General features: G+C 45.6%; 1 protein-coding gene and 1 long non-coding RNA gene across 2 annotated transcripts in view; one reads left to right on the forward strand and one right to left on the reverse strand.

The window, feature by feature from the left end:
* Positions 1-130: 130 nt before the first annotated feature.
* CRELD2 (cysteine rich with EGF like domains 2) lies at positions 131-27,676 on the forward strand. Its single transcript, XM_068276340.1, has 10 exons — positions 131-518; positions 4,300-4,382; positions 7,711-7,821; positions 11,808-11,899; positions 14,354-14,530; positions 18,306-18,401; positions 20,207-20,290; positions 20,382-20,477; positions 25,061-25,201; positions 27,400-27,676. Exons 1-10 carry the CDS (start codon positions 372-374, stop codon positions 27,471-27,473), a joined length of 1,101 nt encoding a protein of 366 aa, XP_068132441.1. The 5' UTR covers positions 131-371; the 3' UTR covers positions 27,474-27,676.
* Positions 20,070-27,959, reverse strand: part of LOC137563639 (uncharacterized) — a 105,241-nt gene continuing 97,351 nt past the window's right edge. The window contains exons 3-4 of the long non-coding RNA XR_011030395.1: positions 20,598-20,689; positions 20,070-20,513 (exon numbers count right to left, since the gene is read on the reverse strand). This is a non-coding gene — a long non-coding RNA (uncharacterized lncRNA). The remainder of the gene's footprint in view (positions 20,514-20,597; positions 20,690-27,959) is intronic.

A 27,959-nucleotide genomic window follows, 5' to 3' on the forward strand; every position in this document is an offset into this window, starting at 1 on the left:
CAGAAATGACCTCCCACATTCAGAATGACTGTGACATGCATGCCGACACTGGCTGATTGAGCAGGCATCATGCTCTAATGACAGTCGCCGCTTCTATAGCAAGTACGCGTGGGGAGATGACCGGCCCAAGCGTGGCGACCGCTGATTGGGCCACATCGGAGAAGATTGTTCTGGGCGGCCAATCAGAGAGCTCGGTGGAGGACGCGGAAGCGAGCGTGAGAAGTGGCCTCTTTGCAATGAATTAGTAGTCAGGGACTTTGGCCGCTGCGTTTGTGCAGCAGCTCCATCCTGCCTATTGTCCATCTCTATCTGTCACTTCATGTCTATTGTCCTGTAGGTTGTGTGGGGCGCTGCTATTTACTCCATTCACTATGCTGCTTGGAGGTAACACTGTGGCTGGTGTATCCCTGCAGTTGGCCCATTGGCTGCTCATTGTCTCCTGCTGCATATCTCCATCTATTTCTGCGAAGAAGGACTCCTGTGACACGTGTAGAGGCATAGTGGACAGGTTCCACAAGGTAAACAAATATCCTTTGCCACAATTAGCATCTGTGTGTGCTGACAGTTCCTGCTTGGCATTGTTTGTGAAGCTTCTCATTTCACCAGCACGGGTTATGAGATATCCAAAAGGAAATAGAGTAGTTTCAAATGGACATTTTTCTTTTTGATATCTATATACAGTATTTCATCACTAAGTGGAACTGGTAGGTTGTTATTTTGTAGGTTGGGATCCATCACAAAACTTACAATCAAAAATCAGGTGAAGCTGCATTATTTTATTTTGAGTATGCTACAATGTTTGTCGTCCTATATAAGATGTGTATTACATGACTATTAGAGAGCATACACAAAGTCACTGGAATTAGTGTGTTTTAATGTGCCTTTTGCTGATTGGCTTCATGATTATTCACTTGAGAAAAAGCATAATTTTGTTCCTTTTTTTTTTTTTTTTTTTTTAATAAAATGTGAGTCCTGAAACCCACTAGGAGCACTTTTCTGAGCGCTTTGTGATTTGAAAATCTCTTGCTAATGTAATTCTATGGGTGTGATCCCACTTGAGCGATTTGATTTTATAAAAATCCCCCATAGCATTGCATTAGCAAGAGATTTTTCAAATCACTAGTGCTTAGAAAAGGCTTCTAGTGGGTTTCAGGCATAAGGCGCATTTTCCATTATAGGTGCTTTTCCACTGGGACCCTGCCAACATAAGGCAGCGGGAATACCTTTCTATTAGTGCAATCAGATTTTACTCCAAATGCAAATACAGTGCCCACTGGATTTTTCTGCATTTGCCTTGAAGTTGATTGGAATACGAGAAAATTGCATGCCAGGTGCAGTGCTATATGATTTCTGGGTACTTATCCGTTAGCCGGGCGCATCCGGCAGGTGGCGCTAATCACTATTCCCCCTCCAGGCCGACATGGATAGTAGGGAAAGATGTAACTCTGGTGGAGTTTTGTCGCCACCTAGAGGATGCGCCCGGCTAACGGATAAGTACCGATTTCTGTGTTTATTTTTAACAAATGGTTGGAAAAACCACAAACAAAATCAAAATGAATGATAACACAAAAATAATGCCAAACAGATTTAAAAAATAAAGCTGTGTATAAATAGAAATATTGTGAATGCTTTGCAGTAGAAAATTCGCCTAAGTTCTGTTATGTGATTAAAGTGGAAATACAGTTTAGTTTTGGTTAGATTGGGCTAGAAAACTTGTTAGCTTTTTTATTGCCACCTGACTTCTGCTCTGGGAGATTAAACCTCATTTCCTCTCACTGTGACAAGGTCACCAAGTGTGTGAAGAGAGGTGAAATCTCTCAAATGGTGACACAAATAACAAAAAGGCTTTGAGAAAGGGTAAGAAAATTTGTGGTATTTTGATTTGTAGTCCATTTTCACATGGAAAACATATCCCTCGCTGTTATTGTGTGCCAGCAACAGAGTGCCTTTCTGTTGTCCTCTCAAGAACTCAACTGGTTACCTGACAAACAGCTGAGCCATGCGTCTGTATAGGGATTGTTGCTCAAGATATATTGAAAGGTCATTTCAGGTGACATTCATCTAGCGTGTGTAGAAGGACATGGAGAACTCAAGTGATGTAGCCAATCTAGGCTGGAATTAAGAAGAATTGTCTATTGTAGTCAGGGTTGCTGAAAGGTTTGTGTAAATAGTGGTTATGTGCAGGGCCGGATATACCATAAGGCACTATAGGCACGTGCCTACAGGCTCCGGATGATGGAAAGGTGGCTCACTCCCCTTCCCAAGCGCCTCCCTCCTTTTTCTATGCAGAGTCCTGATGAGCGTGTAAATGAGAGGTTACTCAATCTGCTGAGATCTCCCTTCAGTCAGAGCAACCTCTACCTACTTAACCACCCTGGCGTTCTGATAAGATCGCCAGGGAGGCTGCGGGAGGGGTTTTTTTTAATAAAAAAAAAACTATTTCATGCAGCCAACTGAAAGTTGGCTGCATGAAAGCCCACTAGAGGGCGCTCCGGAGGCGTTCTTCCGATCGCCTCCGGCGCCCAGAATAAACAAGGAAGGCCGCAATGAGCGGCCTTCCTTGTTTTGCTTAGATCGTCGCCATAGCGACGAGCGGAGTGACGTCATGGACGTCAGCCGCCTCCGATCCAGCCCTTAGCGCTGGCCGGAACTTTTTGTTCCGGCTACGCTGGGCTCAGGCGGCTGGGGGGACCCTCTTTCGCCGCTGCTCGCGGCGGATCGCCGCAGAGCGGCGGCGATCAGGCAGCACACGCGGCTGGCAAAGTGCCGGCTGCGTGTGCTGCTCTTTATTTGAAGAAAATCGGCCCAGCAGGGCCTGAGCGGCAGCCTCCGGCGGTGATGGACGAGCTGAGCTCGTCCATACCGCCAGGCTGGTTAATATCGAGGTTGCTCTAGTTACATAATACTTGGGGGCACATCTAGCTTCTTAATATAGAGAATACTTCTGGCTGCCCAATACTAAGGGGCACCTGCAGCTACCTATGATGGGCAAGTAAGGAAGAAGTGACAGCTGGGCCAGCCTGCACACTTGCGGTGTAGTTTGGTCGGGGTTTGTAGGTTCATGGAGGGCAAAGTCTAAGGTGCCAGGACATCTGTGCCTACAGGATCCTGTGATGTAAATCCGGGCCTGGTTATGTGATTGTAGTGGTTTTCTGCACCTTTCTGAACCTTTTTTTTTTTACAATAAATCCAGGACTGGTCTGGATAATTTAAGCCTGGCACACACATTCCATTTTGATTGGCCAATTTACCACTTTCATGGAGTATGACGGCTTACTTACACAATCTTTTCATAGTATTTAAAATGTGTTGTGCCCCATACTACATGGAATTGGTAAAATTTACCTTTCAAAATTGGATGTGTGTATACACACCCTTAGGCCAACATGGCATACACAGCTGGGATTAATTTCCCAAAAAATTATCATTCCTGGTTGTTTCAGATGATAGTTTATCATCAGTCAGTGTACAGATGTTCTGCACTGCTCCTTCTGCCCAGTGGAGGAGAAAGAACAAGGAGGAGTTATTTGCTGCAGCTTGCACAGGAACTGTAATGGTGACTGGTTGTGGCAGATTGCTGGAAGAGAGGGCACTGGTATTGGAGGACCCCAGTACTCACATTACATTTTACCAGTACTCTTTATTATATTTAAAGAGAACCCGAGGTGGGTTTAAAGAATATTATCTGCATACAGAGGCTGGATCTGCCTATACAGCCCAGCCTCTGCTGCTATCCCAAACCCCCCTAAGGTCCCCCCCTGCACTCTGCAATCCCTCATAAATCACAGCCACGTTGCTGACAAACAGCTTGTCAGAGCTGGCTGTGTTTATCTCTATAGTGTCAGTCTGCTGCTCTCCCCGCCTCCTGCAGAACTCCAGACCCGCCTGCATCCCTTCCCTCCCTGCTGATTGGAGGGAAAGGACGGGGGCAGGGACCGGAGCTATGCAGGAGGCGGGGGAGCAGCTGAGACTGACACTACAGATGTAAACACAGCCTCACAACACGGCTGTGATTTATGAGGGATTGCAGAGTGCAGGGGGACCTTAGTGGGGTTTGGGATAGCAACAGAGGCTGGGCTGTATAGGCAGATCCAGCCTCTGTATGCAGAGAACATTCTTTAAACACACCTCGGGTTCTCTTTAACTCTTATTTCATCTAACTGTATCTTCTGTTCAGGTCTAAACCACAGAACAGGTGACCTATTTTGCACGAATGATAAAGAATAGGCATTTAATGTATTTGTTTAATTTTACAGATATTTTTTTATTTTATATATGTTTTTATATTTTTTTTTTCAGGGTTTAGATGACACATCAACAAAGAACTTTGGAGGAGGAAACACTGCTTGGGAAGAAAAGACTTTATCAAAATATGAAACTAGGTATTTGCTTATTAACTGACTTTACTAGGAAAACATGGAACTTTCACTTGTCTGTTCAGGTGTAACTGACAGCAACTGATTCAGTGTAAACCAGCCCTTACACTGAATCAGATGATGTCTGTTAAAAATGCTACTGACAACTGATGTGCAGGAGATGTCCATAGGAGGGGTAGGGAACTTCTTCCAATAAATTGTTCAAACCCTTATTCAAAATTTAGAAAGGAGAAATTAGAAAGGAAAACAACTGAGAGCCCAATATAGTGTAGTATGTTAGAGCAGATAGATATTGTTTGAACGGGAGTAATACTCACAAACATGGGTTACCACAAAGGCAACCACTGTAAAGGCAGATGGAGAAAACAAACCTGACCCAATTAGGTTAAGAAGTCACTCACTGTTGTTAGGAATAACAGGGGATGCATCCTTCTACAAGGGTGGGCCAAAGTGCGGGTATCTCATCCTACAAAGTGAATCAACCCCCAAGTCAGCTAGCTAATTGTACAAGCTCTTAGTCAGTATTTCTCTTGACTGGCTCTCTGGGAAAATGCTGATGTTGCAAGAGAAGCTGAAAACGTGTATGACACTTCCGCTGCCCAGTGGATCAGCTGTATACACATCACCATGGCAAAAGGGATGTGAGCCCTACTGTCCCAGTTTGAAACAAATTGTATGGCTCTCACGGAATTAAATTTTAAAATATGTGGCGTTTATGGCTCTCTCAGACAAAAAAGTTCCTGACCCCTGCTCTAGATAATCCAGATGCTTCCCCATCCTCCACCGACCCGTTCCAGCGCTGTGTTCTCTGAAAAACAGTCCACAAGCCCTTGTTGAGATATTGGGCAGTAGCTCGGACCCGATTGGACTTTGCTTTTTCTGCTGAAGCCCAAGTGGGTCCATGCTACTGCGCCATGCACCCGTGTTCATTCGAGTATGGGAGCATGAGCTTCGATAGGACACAGCTCTGGAATGTTGAGGTGAAGGGAGAGGAGGGAACCTTTTATGGATTCAGAGGTTTTCCTCTTCCAAGGTAAGTATCTAACATATTTACTTTGGACAAGTTTTTACTGCTGCCCCTCACTTAATGTCCAAGTGACCATCAGGATTCACATTGGAGCCCGGGTGATCAGTGAAAGAGGAAGTGAGGAAGGGCTAAATAACAGGAGCCAAGAAGGAACAACCCAGCAAATGTTCCCTACTCCTCCTAACAATGAGCAATAACGCTTATACTGTTGTTAGGCTTTAAAGGATACGGCCAAGCTAAAAAAAAAAAAAAAAGAGATCTGCTTACCTGGGGCTTCCTCCAGCCCCTGGCAGCCGATATGTCCCTCGCTGCAGCTCTGGTGTCCTGGGATCCCCTCTGTTGCAGATGCCGACCTCACCATGCTGCGCCACTCATCTTGCTCACGTGGTCTGGAGCGTTCTGCGCAGGCACAGAACGCTCCAGACCATGAGAGCGCGATCACGATCGGTGCACAGGCGAAGTAGATACCAACCTGGCGAGGTTGGCATCTGCAACTAAGGGGATCCCAGGACACTCCGGCAAGGGACAGATAGGCTGCCAGGGGCTGGAGTAAGCCCCAGATAAGTAGATTTTTATTTTTTATTTTTTTTTAGCTAGGATGTATGCTTTAGGGCATATTCACAGTGGGACGTTGCATTGTAATGCAATGTTAAAGTCGCAACGCAGCATTGCAACGCAAAAAAATGTGGTAACGCACATTACAATACAATACAATAATACAATACAATAACATTTCTATAGCGCTTTTCTCCCATAGGACTCAAAGCGCTTAGGCTCTCCCAGGTTCAGTAATTAGTAGGATGAAGTATTCACACAACAAAAGTTATATTTCTGCAAATGCCAAACTGAACAGGTGGGTTTTCAGTCTGGATTTAAACACGTCCAGGGATGGAGCTGTCCTGATCTGTTGAGGTAAGGAGTTCCAAAACGTAGGGGCAGCATGACAGAAGGCTCTGGGACCAAACGTTTCCAAGTGGACTCTGGGTATGACTAGATTATTAGAACCTGTTGATCTGAGAATGCGGGGATTGCTACGTAGCTGCAACATATCTTTCATGTATCCAGGGCCTAGATTATTCAGGGATTTAAATGTCAGTAGGCCGATCTTGAATAGGACCCTCCATTCTATAGGTAGCCAGTGAAGGGAGTGCAGGACTGGCGTTATGTGGCAGTGACAGGGTTGGTTGGTTAGCAGTCTGGCAGCAGTATTCTGTATCAGCTGTAGACGGTACAAGGCCTTTTTTGGAAGACCAGTGTAGAGAGCATTGCAGTAGTCCAGTCGGGATGTGATGAAGGCGTGGACTAAGGTTGGCAGATCTTCTGGGGGGATGAGGTGCTTGATTTTTGCAATGTTCTTCAGGTGAAAATAGGATGATTTCACCACAGCAGAGATTTGAGTTCTGAAGTTTAAATCCCAATCAATTAGAACTCCCAGGCTACGCACATGATCAGAGCTGCGTAGATCCGTGCCTCCTATTCCCAGTGGTGAAGACTGCAAGTTAAGTTGTTTTGTTATCATGCTCTGCCCTCCAATCAGAAGGACTTCAGTTTTGTCTGCATTTAGTTTCAGCCAGTTGTCATTCATCCATTTCTGTAGTTCACGTAAGCAGGCGTTTATAGTTAGAGTTGGGTCTGTCACACCAGGCTTGAAGGAAAGATATGGTTGGGTGTCGTCTGCATAGCAGTGGTATGTCAGGCCATGTTTTTGGATTAGTTTTCCCAGCGGTAACATGTAAATAGTGAGAAGCAGGGGAGAGAGGATTAAGCCCTGGGGCACCACATACTTAAGTGATACAGGGGTGGACAGGAAGGGCCCCATAGACACTTTGTGGGTTCTGCCACTCGAAGGATTGGAACCACTGAAGAACTATGCCTGTATAGACTGAATTGTCCTTACACAGAGATGTATGGATGGACAGCATGGATTTGAAAACACAGTCCTTTGTTTAGGAATTTGAAGATATAATGTATAATATATGTAGAAAACTATAGTCTATTGAGCATAGATGCTGTAGATAATCGATGAAAGTTACTCACTGCATTACCATGGCATACAGTACAAGTAAAGTATGTCTCTCTGTATATGTTAACGTCTGCGTTTAGAGGTCATTCTTCAAGCAGTGAGTTACCAAACCGCAACATTTACAACAAAATCGTTACCGTCGCACTGTGAATGTTGCATAGGCTTAGCATAATATTGCGTTAGCAGGACAATAACGTCCCACTGTGAACGTGACCTTAAACAAAATATCTTTGTAGTAATGCAGTAATGAAAATAATATGGTTGTTTATCTATCTTTCTTGCAGTGAAATACGCCTGACGGAGATTATTGAACACCTGTGTGACAGCTCTAACTTTGAGTGCAATCTCATGCTAGAGGAACATGAAGAACAGCTTGAAAAATGGTGGTTTAAAATGTAAGCTTGAGCTCTATTTTTTCAGTTATTAGACAATGTATTGCATTACTGTAGATTTTATAATGTCCTAACATTGATAGCTAGCTAGCTAGCTCATACAGTCTTGGGAACATTGTCCTTTAAGCATCCATGTTGCCAGCTCTAAACCTGGGAGAAAGTGAAATATCTACAAGAAGAACAAGGAGTGTTCCATGGTGCTTTAAACTTTTAATTGATCTGCAGTAAAATAAATGTCACTTACAATATAGTGAAGCTAAATGGGCATATCTTGATTATTGGATATACAGGAACCCTCCGAGTCCGCCAATGCCTCTCTCCCTCTATGCCCAGCCATGCCCAGCAGCGTGGAAGTTCTGGTGGAAAGGACTGGGTATTGGCAGCAGTGGTGGGCGGGTCCTGCAGTCAGCGTGCCTGCAGCGTACTTTCCTGTTTCTGCACAACTGCATCTTTTGGCAGATGACGCTGGGACACGTGTATTTGTGTACCATGAGGGAAAATGTAAAAACATTGCTTGTTTATCTTCACTATCTTGTAAGTGAAATTACTTTCACCACAGTTATTTATATTATTAAAAGTTCTTGTTCTTGTAGTCAGGTGCATTACATTGTTTTACTGTTTTTCTGTTGAAATAGTGAAGAAGAATAAATAGCTTAAGAAAACCTGTACTGAAAATGAATAGTCAAAATAACCATACACAAGTCATACTTACCTGCTGTGTAGTCTACTCCTCAATCTCTTTCTCCTCTCCTGTGTCCTGTTTTTCCACTGTGATCAATGGAATTCTCCGTCCTCCATTTTGAAAATGGCCATTACACCATAACAGCTTTCTGGTCAGCACACAGTTAAACGGTAACATCGCCCACTTGAGCCATAGGGAAACATGGACACATCAGTTCTCCTCTCAGCTGTAACTGACAGCAACTGATATATTTCAGTTCTGACAACATGTTGTCAGAACTGGAAGGGATTATTGTCAGAAGAAAATGGTGAGCTTCTGAGAGGAACTGATGGCAAGGTAACTATGGAATGTTCATTTGAAGTTACCTCATGTGTTTATTTTAAATAATTTTACTCAGTACAGGTTCTCTTTAGTATGTATAAATTTATACTATAAGAAGAGTTTTATAATTCAAATTTTGAATGTAATGAGAGTAAGGCTAGGTTCACACTAAACAAAAAAATTGCCCTGTTATTAGCAACGGAGACTAACAGATAAGCAGACTTGTTGATGAATCCTATGTTATCTATAGGGGTTCGTTCAGAAATGTCCAGTTTCAACATATCAATTGTCTCCATTGCAGCACCCAAACGCAAAGTCCCAATTGCACAACGATTACAAACACTGAATACCCTAATTATGCCGACGGACACAATGAAAGCCTCCAGAGACTGACTACATCTGTTCTCACTAGTGTTTTCAATGGAAAAGCTCAAATGATAAATCCTGCATTTTTGCATTTGACAGTGGCTGGGTTGGGTTGGGTTGGGTTGGGTTGGGCTGACTTGACGGAAGAGGCTTTTATGAAGCTGGGTTAATTCTAAAGTGCTGTTGGCAGGGATTGCTCCTGTGTGTCTCTCGGGCTCTGCTTTGTACATGAGAGGCTCAAAGCAGAGCCATTATGCACTGAAGAGTAGAGACGGCAGCTCACCATTTAACCTTTCTGCCTCAATACTAGCCCTCCCTTAATCTCCTGAAAATCCTCACTCCATCCTTTTTGCACAGGTTCTCCCTAAATGTAACGTGATATGAAAGGACACAACAGATAGCAAAATGGGCTCAGCGGATATGATTGTTACATACATTGGAACTGCTATGTCTCTACACAATGCCAATGTAGCAAGTGGGACCAGCCTAGTTTTGAACAAATCATAATGAATATACAGTGGTGTGAAAAACTATTTGCCCCCTTCCTGATTTCTTATTCTTTTGCATGTTTGACACACTTAAATGTTTCTGATCATCAAAAACCGTTACCTATTAGTCAAAGATAACATAATTGAACACAAAATGCAGTTTTAAATGATGATTTTTATTATTTAGTGAGAAAAAAAACAACAAATCTACATGGTCCTGTGTGAAAATGTGATTGCCCCCCTTGTTAAAAAATAACTTAACTGTGGTTTATCACACCTGAGTTCAATTTCTGTAGTTACCCCCAGGCCTGATTACTGCCACACCTGTTTCAACCAAGAAATCACTTAAATAGGAGCTATCTGACGCAGAAGTAGACCAAAAGCACCTCAAAAGATAGACATCATGCCAAGATCTAAAAAAATTCAGGAACAAATGAGAAGTACTGTAATTGAGATCTATCAGTCTGGTAAAGGTTATAAAGCCATTTCTAAAGCTTTGGGACTCCAGCGAACCACAGTGAGAGCCATTATCCACAAATGGCAAAAACACCAAAATTACCCCAAGAGCACAGGGAAAACTCATCCGAGAGGCCACAAAAGACCCCAGGACAACATCTAAAGAACTGCAGGCCTCACTTGCCTCAATTAAGGTCAGTGTTCACAACTCCACCATAAGAAAGAGACTGGGCAAAAATGGCCTGCATGGCAGATATCCAAGGCGCAAACCACTTTTAAGCAAAAAGAACATTAAGGCTCGTCTCAATTTTCCTAAAAAACATCTCCATGATTGCCAAGACTTTTGGGAAAATACCTTGTGAACTGACGAGACAAAAGTTGAACTTTTTAGAAGGTGCATGTCCCGTTACATCTGGCGTAGAAATAACACAGCATTTCAGCAAAAGAACATCATACCAACAGTAAAATATGGGGGTGGTAGTGTGATGGTCTGGAGTTGTTTTGCTGCTTCAGGACCTGGAAGGCTTGCTGTGATAGATGGAACCCTGAATTCTACTGTCTACCAAAAAATCCTGAAGGAGAATGTCCGGCCATCTGTTCGTCTCTCAAGCTGAAGCGATCTTGGGTGCTGCAGCAGGACAATGACCCAAAACACACCAGCAAATCCACCTCTGAATGGCTGAAGAAAAACAAAATGAAAATTTTGGAGTGGCCTAGTCAAAGTCCTGACCTGAATCCTATTGAGATGTTGTGGCATGACCTTAAAAAGGCGGTTCATGCTAGAAAACCCTTAAATAAAGCTGAATTACAACAATTCTGCAAAGATGAGTGGGCCAAAATTCCTCCAGAGCGCTGTAAAAGACTCGTTGCAAGTTATCGCAAACGCTTGATTGCAGTTATTGCTGCTAAGGGTGGCCCAACCAGTTATTAGGTTCAGGGGGCAATTTCTTTTTCACACAGGGCCATGTAGGTTTTGAGTTTTTTTCCCTCACTAAATAATAAAAAAACATAATTTAAAACTGCATTTTGTGTTCAATTATGTTATCTTTGACTAATAGTTAATGGTTTTTGATGAGCAGAAACATTTAAGTGTGACAAACATGCAAAAGAATAAGAAATCAGGAAGGGGGCAAATAGTTTTTCACACCACTGTATGTATCTTAAAAAAGGAGCGCACTATAGCGCTTGAATCCAAAGTTTTGTCAGGGTGATTCGGCATTGCTACGCCTTCGTCATCTGATGAAGGCATAGCAATGCCGAAAAGCGTAATGACGTTGAAGGCACGTAGGCGTAGGACCTGCCCACCCTGCCGAAACCCGGAAGCCCTTTCCATCTGGATGCTGGCGCTGCTAGTCACAGTGGCAGGAGAGGAGAAGCACCACTTGGTATGAGGAGACGGAGCCTGCTCCATAAAGACCATTTGATAAGCGGAATATCCACCTGCATTTTGTAAGTGCATTACTTTTTACTTCCTAATAAAAGGTTGGATTCATGCACCATAGTCTGCTTCCTTTTGTATTTAGATTGCCTGCGTTCCCCAAACTACGGTGCTGCCGAGGGGCATTGGAAAAATCCTGAATGAATGTATGATCCTTGTTCCCAATCGAGCGCAGAATCTGATTCGTGTTCATATGTATCTTAAATACTTCTTTATTTAGATTTCTGTATTTTTATAGGCGGAAGAAGTCTCCAGATTTATTGAAATGGTTTTGCATTGAAGCTCTTGAAGTTTGTTGTCCTCCTGGAACTTATGGACCTGACTGCTTAGGTAAATAGTGTGTGTAAAATGTACTAAAGTGGAAGACGATGAACATAGTTGAAATAAATATATGCATACTGTTGCAAACTAAATCTTCATACTGATGGCTATGTGTGATATTAAAGCATACTTGAAGTGACATGCAACATAAGATAAACATACCGTAGGTACATATAGTACTAGTCCTACTTAGAAATTGTCTGAAGCCCCTTTCTGTTTTCTAGTACAGCAAGAGTTAGAAAAAAAGTTTTTTTTTATCTGACAGAAAAGACTTCTGATAAGGTTTTAGTGCAGGAAAGTTCAAAGGGTCATTACCTCTGTTTGTTTTGCAGCTCAACAAGGCAGATTTGTCAGGGCTACTGTTAGGACTCAGTCCTAAAATGATGCCCTTAAAGTGTACCAGAGACCAATTAAAAAAAGTTTTATACATACCTGGTGCTTCCTCCAGGCCCATGCACAGTGCTCGATACCCACGCCACCGTCCTCTGCTGCCCGCAGCTCCGGTATCTGGTCCCATTAGTTCTGCCAGTCTGCACAAGAGGAAGTGCGCTCTCTACTTATCTCCCCAGCGGCCGGAGAGATACTGTGTGACAGCCTAGATTAGTGGAAAAAATAGTTCTCGCTGATTACAGTCTTACAACTGCTATTTCATTAACCTTTCAGCAAACCTCAAGGGGTGCCAATAAGGGCATTTCAATATAATTATCTACAAAGCCTCCAGTTCTACAAATAAAGATAAAATGGACACAAATGTTAAGCATTTCAACTAACCATGAGCAATATAGGTGATCAAACTTCTTACTAGCAAGGATAAGCCTCTTAAAGTGTAAGTTTAACCAAGTTTCTCAGCTCATGTTTAATGCATTATAGGGATTTTTATTTTTTTTTGACAGATCCACGCTAGAGCAATGACATTTATAGTGTAGCAGTGCAGTCTCTAGCCATTGTGGAATTGTGCACAAACTCAGGTTCATTTTATTGGAATGAGACATTGCAACACTGTTCACAAAAGTTGGGATGACATAAAATGTAAATGCAGAATGTAGTTACTGTACTTTGCAGTGGATAAGCCAACATTTTGACACCCACGTTTTGGCTGTAAAGTGAGGGGTCAGCTTATCTGGGGTGATATACCACATATGCAGACTACACTTTGGAGCACGCTGCAGAATGCATATTTACCTGTCCTTTCTAAAGCATGCATCTATCTGGCAGCTACTGAACTGGCCATTAGAGCTCCAGTCTTACTGCAGTCACATGACTTTGAGCTCGGAGCTCTAGTGGCCAGTTCAGAAGCTGCTGGGGCGATGCAGGGACTGGAGCTGGAGCAAGGAGAAGTAGCTATGCTTCCATCAGCATGTTCCAATGCACGCTCTACATGGGTGGCTAGGGTGCCATACTGTGAGGTCAGCTGACTGGCTATTCTTAAGGCCATAAGTGTGTGTGTGCGTGTGTGTGTGCGTGTGTGCGTGTGTGTAGGGGGGTGGGTCTCTGCACTTCCCCATGAATGATTCACACCTATGTATGAGTGCAATTGTGGTGTGCAAAGGTGAATGTGATCATTATGCCTCATACTTACATACGAGGACTGTGGCCTGGCAGGGAACGAGACTCGATCCCTTGGGCAGCAGTGTGGCTCTGAGGCTTTACAGATGCATTGCCAGCCTGGAAGTTCTATTGCATTGCAGGGGAGAGGAGGGTGGATGGAGCAGTGCCTGAAGAGAGTCACTGAGCATGTGGGGTGAGTGGGGAGAACAATGCCTTCGGTCAGCACTCTGACGAGTGAATCTGCCAGGTCAATTACTTGTTCACGCACTGAGAGGGATTAGGTGGTGTTGTGCTCACGCTAGATTCTTGTCAGAAGCAGTTGTTATCGGCCACCTCGGCCGAGTTTACTCTGGCATGGGTACGTAGTTTAGGAAACTAGGAAGATCCACCAGTCTTAACGTAACATCATTCCTTTGAAACCTGACACACGTGAAGTGCCCAGGGTTTTTAGGCTAGTTAAATACAGCCACAGCACTGAGTGAGGTATACAATCACTGATAACCAATTACAGCTAAAAAAACTGCCTTTTTTGGCTACATGTTGGTTTCCAAGCGCATAGAAGTGCATACCTTTTTTTTTACCCCTAAATGAACAAAACAACACATTTTCATAGAAAAACAAATCTTTATTGACAACTGCTACAATAAACAAAACATGCTTAAAAAATATTGCACTGAAACGCACACTAAAATGCTGACCAACGCATGCATTTTTTTATCACGCGCTTCTACACGTTTCTGAATGCACCAGATGTGAGTTCTGTAAGTGACTTGATGTATCATTTTATTTCCTTTTTGGTATGTGGCTGTAATGTTGCAAGATGTATCATTGTGGCTAAAAACATAGTGTTTAAGGATTGTAATCTGTTACATGATGTGGAACACCAGCATATTAAACTCCCTTTATTTATTTTAGCCTGTCTAGGTGGATCAGAACGGCCATGTCATGGTAATGGGTTCTGTAAAGGTGATGGTACCAGGGAAGGAGATGGAACTTGCAACTGCAAGGCAGAGTATACTGGACCATTCTGCCTAGAGTGCGCAGACGGCTACTACAGTACTGAAAGAAATGACACGCATTCTGTATGCAGTGGTAATTGATATTTGCAATATTTGACTATTCATGAAAGCAAGTTAGAAGTTTGCCATAAGAAATTGAGCATGCATATATATATATTTTTATTTATTTTATTTGAAACTCAAACTGATACACTCTCTACAAAAAGTGCACTTAATCATACTAAACTGCCTTGGGAGCCTGCAATACAAATAAATCGCTATACTCTCCTTTGTAAAAGCCTATCTAGATCCTCCTCCTCCTCAGCATCATAGCTATCTGCTTGCTTGTGCATCAAACACTTTTCCTGATATTCTAGATGTTACAGGAATTCTAGACTGATTGATGGACATTCTTGATGGACACTTTAGTAAATGAGTCTGTCTGCTGGCAAAACCACACCCTTTATTGGCTAGATAATTGAGATGTTTTTTAATAAAGTAATGCTGGCACCTCTGGTAGAGGGTACAGATCACCTCAGTAGAGATGAGTATCAGCTTTTACTTGTTATTGTAGTCTCCCAGCGCAGTCACAAAAGCATAACTTCCCTTGTCTGTTTAAAGAGGAACGCCAGTGAAAATAATGTAATAAAAAAGTGCTTCATTTTTACAATAATTATGTATAAATGATTTAGTCAGTGTTTGCCCATTGTAAAATCTTTTAAATCCCTGATTTACATTCTGACATTTATTACATGGTGACATTTTTACTGTTGGCAGGTGATGTAGCTGCTGCATACTTTTTTGGCAGTTGAAAACAGCTGTAAACAGCTATTTCCAACAATGCAACAAGGTTCACAGACAGGGAACTGCCAGGAGTACCGCGGTCCTCAGAGTTTCTTGTGGGAGGGGTTTCACCACAATATCAGTCATACAGCGCCCCCTGATGGTCTGTTTGTGAAAAGGAACAGATTTCTCATGTAAAAAGGGCTATCAGCTACTGATTGGGATAAAGTTCAATTCTTGGTCGGAGTTTCTCTTTAAGTGAGGTGCTGCTGATCCCTGTAGGTGACATACCTTGTTTGGAGGGTAGAAACTGATATAGTTAAAGATGTTTCTCACGGTAAATGCAGCAAATTGTGCTTTGTCTTAATTAAGTATACTGTTGTTATATACTAAATCCGGTTATGAAGATTTTCTTTTGAACACCGCCTTGGCTGTGGTGCTGTATGCACTTTTAAACAGCCCTCTTTAGTGCTTATGGGACTACAGCCAACAAAAATCAGAGGAGCAGAGGAAGGTAAGTTAACAGGCACCTGGATTCAGCTATTATGTTGCCAAACCTCACTTTGGGGCTAAGTTACTTTAGTGTTAGAAGTTAGGGGGGTTAGTTTTAGGAGTAGGAGGGTGAAGGGTTAGTGCTAGAAGTAGGTTATTTAGGGTTATAGTAGAATATTGGTAAAATGACTGATATTCTACTATTAGTAATATCCAGCGCCCAAATTCTCGTGTGCCTTTTTATATGTACTCCTGCTCTATAGCCAATCATAACAGTGCATGTAGAACAACTGAGCTGTATAATAAGACTGAACTTGATGAATATGCTATTTTCCAGTCTGTACAAACAGTGCAATTTCGTGATTTGGTAGTTACTGTGACCCACTGCAAATCTATGCGGTTTAAAATTTAGTTTTATTGCCATGAAAAGAGATTGTCTTAGGCACTTATGTACGGCTCACGAGCTACTTTGAAATGTTGATAGATCTCCTGGACTCTGCAAATTTTAAATGCTAAGCTTAGCATATAGCTGCAGAATCCTCTCCTCCCCTACATTGTCATGAGCAGACCCCAGGTACAGGTGCCTCCTGTGTAGGTAGCCAGGCATAGGTGCCCCCAGTATAGGAGCCTCCAATATAGGTAGCTAGGTATAGGTGCCTCCAGTATAGGTTGCTAGGTATGGGTGCCTCCAGTATAGGTAGCTAGGTATAGGTGCCTTCAGTATAGGTTGCCAGCTGTAGGTGCCTTCAGTATAGGTAGCTAAGTATAGATGCCTAGGTGATACTTACCTCCCTCCAGCAGAGGTGTCTGGGGCTCGTCCTAGTCTACCTTCCTTCAGCCGCAGCTGGCTGGAGGAGCAGATGAGCAAGCCAACGGCTGAGGGAGTGCTCCGGTGGGCAGGGTGCATGTGTTTGTGTTGTGCCTGGCGCCGCCCCCAGCCATGACGTCATGGCAGAACCTCCCCTGGCCCCTCTCCTCTTCAACCGCACCACTGCTCTCCTCCCCTGCCTTCTGATTGCCCGCAATCAAGACCAGCGGCCAGCAGCACAATTTGATGGAATGCGGCAGCGTTCTACAGCTGCCAGCCACAAGATTTAATGGGACTAAGCCGTACCCAGCAGGCGGTCGCAATCTACCGATAGATCGCGATCGACCTATAGGGCACCCCTGGACTAGATTTTGCACCACCTTACTTTACTTTTCCACTGTAGCTAAAATTATTGGAATTTAAAGTGAAGCTTGGAAACGCCCTGCTTTGTCCTGATGTAGTTTTCTGACTTGGCTCCAGTGTTTTTCCACCTATTATGTTAGAGCATGACCTGTAAGCTGAAAATTCCTGCAAGACAGCAATGCTTATGTCAAATGTGCTTCCTGGTATTCAAACGCATTATTCCAAGCTAATACAGACTTCTCAACCTGAATGCTGATACTGGCTGGATGGGGGGTGGGAGGCATAGACTGCAATGTTAGCCATCCAATTTTCTAATTGCTTTGTACTTTATCAAGCAGTACAAAGCTTGCAGTGGCACAATCTATATTTGACAAGACTTCTGCTAAAATCTTGTCTAATGTATGGTGTGAGGTGGTCGAAAGGTAAACCATTGACAGCAGGTAAATATTGATCACTTATGTGATCTACCACTCGTATAATGTATTCCAGGTTTCCATACTTTGCAGAACTATAGTTAATCTTAATCATTAAACAATTTGACGAAACAGATGCTAACAATTTGGAATTGAGTTTTCCAAAATCCAGTTCAAGTTTGATGGATGACTTAGGATACCCCATTGCAGATGCTTAGTTATGTGGTGGGATGGCATGCTTAACATTTGTATTTATTGCCCCTGTGCAACACTTCCTGTCCATGGTCCAGGAAATTCAGTGTGGAGCAGCTCCAGAACTTTCACGTTTGTTAAAGTGTACCCGAGGTGACATGTGACATGATGAGATAAACATGTGTATGTACAGTACTAAACATATTAATAACCAGGGTGTTTTACTTGTTTTATTTTGCTGCCTGAAATATTTAATTTTTAAGGCTGGAAATAACAGCTTCTGTCTTGTCAGAACCTTGTCAGGAATATGGTAAACATCACTGATAAGCAAATTACAACCATAAAATTTTTTTGTGGCAAAATACATTTTCTACACATTTCTGAGAGCAGATGGAGAGAGAAAGGGTTAATATAGTTCATGTATTTTCATTTAGGGACACTTAATAGACTGCAACTGAGCAGAGACAACAAAACATTCAATCTACTTTCTAAATGTTTAAAAATAAAATCCTGGGATGTCTTAAAAAGTCATTTTTAGGAGTAGGAGGATAAATATAATTGTTTATCTCATCAGTTTATTTTCACCTCGGGTTCACTTTAATGCAATGTTAAAATGTTTTCAAATTATACTATACAACATTTGATTACAGCGCTATGGAAGATGTTGGCGCTATATAAATAATAAAAATAATATTATGGATTTCTTATTGGAAAGCTGCTGTCCAGCTTTAGTTTGATGCCGGAATTTACTATACCGTCTACCCAAATGCATTTGAAAACTGTAATTTCAATTTGTATTGTAACTCTTGTTTCTCCAGCTTGTAGTGAGGCTTGCAAAACGTGTCATGGAGCAACAAATAAAGACTGCAAAGAATGCAAACATGGATGGATACAGGAAGATGGAAGTTGTGTAGGTTAGTAGTGGCAATTTTGTTTTATTTATTTAAGTATAGCATAAGTTGGTAGTCAGGCAATGTCAACACCACAAAACTTTACAAAAACAAAAGTTCTCTGGGTCAGCCATAACCTGTTTTTGCACTGTGCTGGTTTGGAATGATAGCCATACTTTACTAAGTAAACAGTAAAAATCCATTTTGGACAGCTAATAGGTGAGCCATTGTGTATCATCTGCCCAGTTTTTATAAAACAGATGAAAACTGTGGAGCGCTGTAACAACACCAGGTTACCCACTGAACTTGACATTCAGGGCCGGATTTACACTTCAGGAGCTTGTAGGCACAGAGATTATAGGGCTCTAAACTCCAAACATCAACACAGGCCACACCCCCAATCCGGCTCTTTTTTTTTTTTTTAATCACAGAGCAAGCTAAATGTACATGAACCTAGCAGCATTGTAATTCAAAAAGTGGGTCTGCCCACCAAAATCTTCGATATGGCCCCCTCTACTTTAATGCAGGGACAGAGGGAGGCGGATGCAATGCACACACTGCCCACCACGCTACTCTCACTTTCACAGGAGGCAAGATTAAGCCTCGGATCTCCACCCCTAACTATGTGCCTGTGGCTGCCGGACTGGTGCTGGGTGGTGAGTGACATTGCCCTCTGTCTCTGCTGAGAGAGGATACATAATGGAAGGGAGGGGAGCCGCCTCTGCCACATAAGGGGCTTATAGGCACGCGCCTACAGTGCCTTATGGTAAATCTGGCCCTGTTGACATTTATACAGTATTTACTTTTATTGCATATCCACTTCAAGTTATAGAAAACTGTACATACTATGCATTATGCAGTAAAGGTGAATTCTGTGAATAATCGGTAACCTGCTTTATCCACTTGGACCATGGTGGATCTGCACTATTTCTGATCTACTGCCCACAAAATTATTATCCATTCTTAAGTCAATGTTGATCATCAACACTGGATTACTGTCATCTAATGTCCTCTCATTCATCATAAAATACTTTCAAAGTGACCCTGAAGCAACCTAATTCCAGCACTATTCCCCCAGTGAAATGATTTGACCTGGAGGTTGAGTACCTCTTCTGCTGTCCTCGGCCAGCCTTTGGAAGTACTCGGTCTTCGAGAACTTCTGTAGACAAGTGGAGCCTTATTGCACATACATGAGCCTACAAAGGAGTCATCTAAGCCTTCCGAGGACTCTTGAAGGTGCCAATTTTGAAAGGAGGACAGCAGGAGAATGAGGAGAATAGGACATTTTGCAGACCATTTGTGCAGAATGTTTGCAGGAGAGAGATGCAGACAGTAGCAGTTTAAAAGGCAATAGCAATGCCAACCTTAATACCCCTATCCTCTATACAGGTTTTCTCTGGAAAAAAAGTAAAATAGTGAAGGTTTATCCCCATGTAATGGGCATTGAATCTGGGAAAACTGACGGTCTTTGCTGTCCTTTACATACACACACACACACCCACACACCTACACTCCTACACACACACACACACACACACCTACACACACACACACACACACACACACCTACACACACACACACACCTACACACACACACACACCTACACACACACACACACCTACACACACTCCTACACACACACACACACACCTACACACACACACACACCTACACACACACACACCTACACACACACACACCTACACACACACACCTACACACCTACACACACACACACCTACACACACACACACACACCTACACACACACACACTATTATTTTTTTTTATGGAAACCTTTCTGTCTGCCATTTTGTTTTGATTACAGACCATGATGAATGTTCTGCAGAAGAATCTCCTTGTAAAGAAGGTCAATACTGTGTAAACACAGAAGGATCATATTTGTGTAGAAGTGAGTATTTTGTATTTACAACATATATTGCTTTGATTCCTTAAGGTTTTTTCTTTCACGATATTGAAGTTCTGCTTTGTTGTTCTTTTAGAATGTGATGGCAGCTGCTCGGGATGCACTGGAGAGGGGCCCGAGAAATGTGTAGAGTGCTCAGCTGGTTATGTGTTAGAAGACATCAAATGTACAGGTAAAGTATACGTTACCTGCATGAAACATTTTGAATCTGTATGAAAAACATGGTTATACCGTTAGTTAGTTCATGTATATACTGACGTTTGGGAACACAGGTACGCTGTGGGGACAGTACCTCTTTAATGGCAGCTTACTGAGCAGAGTGTTCTTAGGTTGCAGGAAGACACCTGTGCAAGGCAAGGGTGCAAACAGCAGCCTTCGTACTACCTGTAATTGGAAGAAATTTAGTGTGGTCAACATAATAAATAGTAAGGGACTTAATTATTACTATATATGATCACTAGTTTTTCTTATCCACTTTTTATAGTATATTTTTAGCAGAGTACCTGAAAGAGGGAGATAAAATAACTAGGCATCACCCGAGCCACTAAGTGCAGTAATGATGATATAGTGGAAGATCTCAAATATTATTTTTGCACAATGGGGTTGCTGATCTGATGGTCATACAGTGATTGCTGAGTGGGGAATTTGCCCATCATCCACTCAGGTTATAGATCTGGTTCTGAAAATGGGCTGGTTGCACACCTGGCTGCAGTGAAAACTGGACACTGCCCAGTAAACTATAGGACTATACATATATAAGATTAGATATGAAGGTGTCCAGAGAGATGGAATGGTCAAAAAAGAGTGTAACGGCTTGGTCACACAGGCGCTTACACAACATTTACCACTGGCTGCGGTTTCAGCGCTGCTCATTCACGTGAAAGGGTAGCACTGGACCCAAATGGGCAGCGCCAGATCCATTGTTTCCTGCTGCTTACCGGTGTTTGTGCATATGGTGTAAATTACTAAATAATACATCAAGCAACTGAAGGAAAATGATGGCATTTTACATGCATGATGATATCCTGTGCTCTCTGGCATAGCTGCATTGTTTTATCATTTTGTTGATCATGACCATTAAAGTGAACCTACACTCTGAATATGTCTGTGTCCAGGTACGTAACCATAGCCCCTGTGACCCTTGTTGTCATGGGGGGGGGGACACTAGGGGGTGCTGGTCCTGTTTGTAATGAATGCAGAGCATTATACATACCTGCTCCTGGCATGATAGGTCTCCTTTACTTCCTGTTCAGTTTACAAGTGCCTAGCAGCTGGCCAATAACCATGCAACTTTAGTCCCCGCATGGTGATTGGCTAGCTGGCTGCACGGCACTTGCAAACCTGTATCGCATCGAGAGCAGGGATGTATAACGCTCCACTGCGCTGCCTGCTCTGCATTCAAAAGGAACAGGACAGGGGCACAGAGACGGGTCACTTCTGACTATATTAGGCACTCACAGTCAGAGGCGGCCTTAGAGTTCGCGGGGCCTGGGGCGAGTGTCATGTGGGGCCTAGAGACGGAAAGGAGGGACACGCTGGATGCTGCTGGGTGGGGAAGGGGGGGATGCTCTGGATGCTTCTGGGTGGTAAAGGAGGGACACGCTGGATGCTGCTAGGTGGGGAAGGAGGAACACGCTGGATGCTGCTGGGTGGGGAAGGAAGGATGCGCTGGATGCTGCTGGGTAGGGAAGGAGGGATGCGCTGAATGCTGCTGGGTGGGGAAGGAGGGATGCGCTGGATGCTGTTGGGTGGGGAAGGGGGGGGCGCGCTGGATGCTGTTGGGTGGGGAAGGAGGGATGCGCTGGATGCTGCTGGGTGGGGAAGGAGGGAATGCGCTGGATGCTGCTGGGTGGGGAAGGAGGGATGCGCTGGATGCTGCTGGGTGGGGAAGGGAGGGACGCGCTGGATGCTGCTGGGTGGGGAAAGGGGGGACGCGCTGGATGCTGCTGGGTGGGGAAGGGGGGGACGCGCTGGATGCAGCTGGGTGGGGAAGGGGGGGACGTGCTGGATGCTGCTGGGTGGGGAAGGGGGGGACGCGCTGGATGCAGCTGGGTGGGGAAGGGGGGACGTGCTGGATGCAGCTGGGTGGGGAAGGGGAGGGGACGCGCTGGTCGCTGCTGGGTGGGGAGGTAGGAACGCGCTGGATGCTGCTGGGTGGGGAAGGAGGGACGCGCTGGATGCTGCTGGGTGGGGAAGGAGGATCGCGCTGGATGCTGCTGGGTGGGGAAGGGGGGACGCGCTGGATGCTGCTGGGTGGGGAAGGGGGGACGCTCTGGATGCTGCTGGGTGGGGAAGGGGGGACATGCTGGATGCTGCTGGGTGGGGAAGGGGGGACGCGCTGGAAGCTGCTGGGTGGGGAAGGGGGGGACGCGCTGGAAGCTGCTGGGTGGGGAAGGGGGGGACGCGCTGGAAGCTGCTGGGTGGGGAAAGGGGGGACGCGCTGGATGCTGCTGGGTGGGGAAGGAGGGACGCGCTGGATGCTGCTGGGTGGGGAAGGAGGGACGCGCTGGATGCTGCTGGGTGGGGAAGGAGAGACGCGCTGGATGCTGCTGGGTGGGGAAGGAGGGACCCGCTGGATGCTGCTGGGTGGGGAAGGAGGGACGCGCTGGATGCTGCTGGGTGGGGAAGGGGAGGGGACGCGCTGGATGCTGCTGGGTGGGGAAGGGGGGACGCGCTGGATGCTGCTGGGTGGGGAAGGAGGGACGCGCTGGATGCTGCTGGGTGGGGAAGGGGGGACGCGCTGGATGCTGCTGGGTGGGGAGGTAGGAACGCGCTGGATGCTGCTGGGTGGGGAGGTAGGAACGCGCTGGATGCTGCTGGGTGGGGAAGGAGGGACGCGCTGGATGCTGCTGGGTGTGGAAGGAGGAACGCGCTGGATGCTGCTGGGTGGGGAAGGAGGGACGCGCTGGATGCTGCTGGGTGGGGAAGGAGGATCGCGCTGGATGCTGCTGGGTGGGGAAGGGGGGACGCGCTGGATGCTGCTGGGTGGGGAAGGGGGGACGCTCTGGATGCTGCTGGGTGGGGAAGGGGGGACATGCTGGATGCTGCTGGGTGGGGAAGGGGGGACGCGCTGGAAGCTGCTGGGTGGGGAAGGGGGGGACGCGCTGGAAGCTGCTGGGTGGGGAAGGGGGGGACGCGCTGGAAGCTGCTGGGTGGGGAAAGGGGGGACGCGCTGGATGCTGCTGGGTGGGGAAGGAGGGACGCGCTGGATGCTGCTGGGTGGGGAAGGAGGGACGCGCTGGATGCTGCTGGGTGGGGAAGGAGAGACGCGCTGGATGCTGCTGGGTGGGGAAGGAGGGACCCGCTGGATGCTGCTGGGTGGGGAAGGAGGGACGCGCTGGATGCTGCTGGGTGGGGAAGGGGAGGGGACGCGCTGGATGCTGCTGGGTGGGGAAGGGGGGACGCGCTGGATGCTGCTGGGTGGGGAAGGAGGGACGCGCTGGATGCTGCTGGGTGGGGAAGGGGGGACGCGCTGGATGCTGCTGGGTGGGGAGGTAGGAACGCGCTGGATGCTGCTGGGTGGGGAGGTAGGAACGCGCTGGATGCTGCTGGGTGGGGAAGGAGGGACGCGCTGGATGCTGCTGGGTGTGGAAGGAGGGACGCGCTGGATGCTGCTGGGTGTGGAAGGAGGGACGCGCTGGATGCTGCTGGGTGTGGAAGGAGGGACGCGTTGGATGCTGCTGGGTGTGAAGGAGGGACGCGCTGGATGCTGCTGGGTGGGGAATGAGGGACGCGCTGGATGCTGCTGGGTGGGGAAGGGGGGACGCGCTGGAAGCTGCTGGGTGGGGAAGGGGGGACGCGCTGGATGCTGCTGGGTGGGGAAGGAGGTACGCGCTGGATGCTGCTGGGTGGGGAAGGAGGGACGCGCTGGATGCTGCTGGGTGGGGAAAGGGGGACGAGCTGGATGCTGCTGGGTGGGGAAGGGGGGACGCGCTGGATGCTGCTGGGTGGGGAAGGGGGGACGCGCTGGATGCTGCTGGGTGGGGAAGGGGGGACGCACTGGATGCTGCTGGGTGGGGAAGGGGGGACGCGCTGGATGCTGCTGGGTGGGGAAGGAGGGACACGCTGGATGCTGCTGGGTGGGGAAGGAGGGACCTGGTGTGTGGGGAAGGAGAGACATGCTACATGCTGTGTGGTGTGCTGTTGGACGAGGGAAATGCTGGGTGTGGAGAGAGGGTCATGCTGTATGGGAAAAGATGAATGTGCTGACTGGGGTGGTAGCTAGCACAACACTGGGTGCTGCTGCTTACCAGGTCTCTCAGGCTGGTCTGCATGGCTCACCCTCCTTCTCTTCTCTTCAGTCCCTTCTGGTGCATGTCGGTAGTTGGAGAAATTTCGCTCTGTGCTTGCCACATTTGCCCTGGGGTTTCTAACTTCCCATTACCCCTGGCAGCGCAGCGAGATCTCTCCAAACTGACGTATGACGTCAGCGACATCTCTCCATTGGAAATTCCGCATCCACTGACATGCGGGAACTGGGGTGGAGGACGGGCATAATTGTAACTTATATGTCAGCTGTGGTGATGCAGCTGCTCCCCGATCGATGCACTCAAGCCACGGAGTAATCTGAGGCCCCTGCAGAGGGTGCGGGGCCTGGGGCGATTGCACCACTTGCCCCCCCAAAGGCCGCCTCTGCTCACAGTTGTTAGAGGGATACATTTTGTTTTTTTAAAGAAGCAGAAAATATTCAGAGTTTAGATCTGCTTTAAGGAAAAAAATATATACAGTTATGTTGAACTTGTTAACCTTTTCCAGATGTAAACGAGTGTGAAGGTTCTGAGCAAGTCTGTGTACGTGAGAACGAGGACTGTGTAAACACTGCTGGCAGCTATACATGTGTATGTGCTGAAGGCTTTGAAGAAAAGGATGGACAGTGTGTAGAGATTATAAAAACAGGTAATATTCCTCAAATGTATCTGCTAGTACCACACACACACTATTTATGTTGGATATGAAGAGAGCATGGGTATACCGGACCTGCGTGGAAGGCTTTCATAATAATTACTGGTATTATTGTTTTGTCTTTTACCCAAAGCAATCTTTGTAATTGTAACACATATCAACATTTTCCAAATTTCTTTTTTGTAATGAATAATGTTGGATCACCCTCCTGGATGTAGCAGTGCTCCTGCAGCCTGCCCTTAGTAACTACTAATAGTCAACAGGGCTGGGAAATCGGTACAAAAATCTGACTCCTCAGTTTACGGTACCTCCAGCTTTTCAGTTTCACACTGTATTTTCCAAGTTGATTGAAAGAATCCTACCTGATAAAACCCTAATGTCCCTACAACCGTCCCTGTGTCAGTGCTTTTTTGCACTGCGCATGTGCAGGGACAGACGCAGAGACACTGCGGAGAGCCGGAGGAGAACGAGGCCAGAAGGGGCGGGTGTGTGGCGGGTGAGTGCGATGGGCACACGGCAGGCGCATTAGTGACAGACTTAGCCCATTTTTAAACGGGCTAAGTCACTACTGTAACATAAAAGGCATTGCATCACTGCCAAAGCTTTTTAAGTTTTAAAGGTATGTTAAGAGGGTATCTGCTTTTGAGAACAAAACCAGGCTCCACGCCAGGAAATTGACTACCATGTTGGCCATCCTGGCTTTTCACGCCAACATAAATGAGAAGAATTTAAGTTTAAAGTGACCTGTAGTGAGAAAAAGTGCCCCTGGGGGTACTGGCTTTGGGATGGGGAAGCATCTGGATCCTAAAGAGGCTTCCCCCATCCTCTTCCACAGCAGAGAGCATCCAGCACTGGCTTCCACGAAAATCTCCTTGTCAGCAAGTGCACTAGCAGCTCTCTGCTTGGGCTTTGGCAAAACTAGCTGCGCCCGATTGGGTCTGCTCTAGTGAGCAGATGCAAGCTGCACCTGCGCAGTACAGCGGACCCAATTGGGCTCGGCTATTTCCGCAGGAGCCCGAGCAGAGTGTCGTTAGTGCACCTCCTCCCCTCCCAAGCTGCAATTGCATACATAATATTCACTAAACTCCTTTTATTCCATAATTGAATGAATTAAATATTGACTGCAAAAGGGTATCGTCCAGGAGTTAATAAATTATCTTAAAAACCCAAAAAATAAGAAGCGGTGCCTTACCTCAAAAAAGACAAGATCTAATGATCTGTAAAACTTTATATTAGTAAAAGGCTGGCGACATGTTTCGTGAGACTGAATGCTTACTTCCTCAGGCCAGTAACATTGCCTCTCATAGAAAAAAGCTGAGTATTGAGCGCCTCAATACTCCATTGTGTCTTCTTTGAGGTAAGCCTCCTCTTATTTTTACTTTTTTGTTTTTTAAAGGGAACCAGAGAGGAACGGGCTGAAAAAAAAAGAACAAGCCTTTATACATACCTGGGGCTTCTTCCAGCCCTATAAGCCTGGATCGCTCCCACGCCGCCATCCTCCGCTTCCTGGAACCGCCGTTACCGGGCCCGTCACTTCCGGCGGACGCGGCCAATTGTCCGCATCACAGGGGCTCCCTCCATACATGTACGCATGCGGCTGCACAGCAGGCAGCCTCATGCGTACTTGTATAGAAGGAGCTCCGTGTGATGCGGCGAATCGGCCGCGTCCGCCGGCCGACTGGCCGACTAGCGGCAATGACGGGACCCGGTACCGGCGGATCCAGGCAGCAGAGGACGGCGGCGTGGGAGCGATCCGTGCCTATGGGGCTGGAGGAAGCCCCAGGTATGTATTAAAGCTTCCCCCCAACCTCTCTGGTTCCCTTTAAGATTTTTATTAACTCCTGGGGGCCTCTTTACCCTCATTTGCTTGGTATACCCTCCCAGTTGGAGGCTTAGGGCCTCAGTTAATGCTACAAGGCTGCTACTCCCTACTTTTCCTCAGAGAGCGACCATGATCCTGTGGTTATCCAGGACATCCGAGTGAAGACAGAAATATTTCCTTTAAGTTGAAATTTTTGGTTGCACATATTAGCAAACCTTATTGTGTTGAGTATTGTTATTCACAATCAAGTCGTATTCATTGGCCTACAGTATTACACTATTTGGGATTTTTTTTTTGTCTCTCTGTGTGCTTTACAAAGGTGTTCTACATCTTATCTCTCAAACAATAATCATTGATTAATATTTTTTAGATGAAGAAGATGTAACAGAAGAGAACATAACTGGTGCTGCACAAGATTCATTAGATGTACATGAGGACCTCTGACCTACATCTGTGTTTTCATTTAAATGTCTTAAGTTATTGGACTTCAACCTGTTATGTGAATAACAAGTTTGCCAACTATTATTACCATTTTGTTTGGTATCCAGATGACATCTGCCCCAAGTGCTGCACACGTTCCTTTACGTGAAAATGGACTGTATGTTATATTTTGATAATACTTTATAATAAAGGTTTATTCAATGAAAGCTATTTTTTTAATTGTTAAAGGTGAAAGCCCTGGTTAGTTACTGGTTTCAGTCATCACATCTTGTAAAGTACAACTCTAGTCAAATTAAGCAGCCCAGCATGTAGCATAGTACTTACATTGTTTTAAGTTCACATTTTCAAATGACACCATTATAAAGTCTGTGTACATTTTGGTGAACATGTCTATTGCATTCATTACCCCTGTCTCTTGTACTTCTGAAATCGATTAGTAGGGGCTTACTTAAAGGGAACCTAAACTGAGAAGGATATGGATTATTCCTT

Source organism: Hyperolius riggenbachi, chromosome 3 (genome assembly GCF_040937935.1).
Source record: "Hyperolius riggenbachi isolate aHypRig1 chromosome 3, aHypRig1.pri, whole genome shotgun sequence".
Taxonomy (NCBI): domain Eukaryota; kingdom Metazoa; phylum Chordata; class Amphibia; order Anura; family Hyperoliidae; genus Hyperolius; species Hyperolius riggenbachi.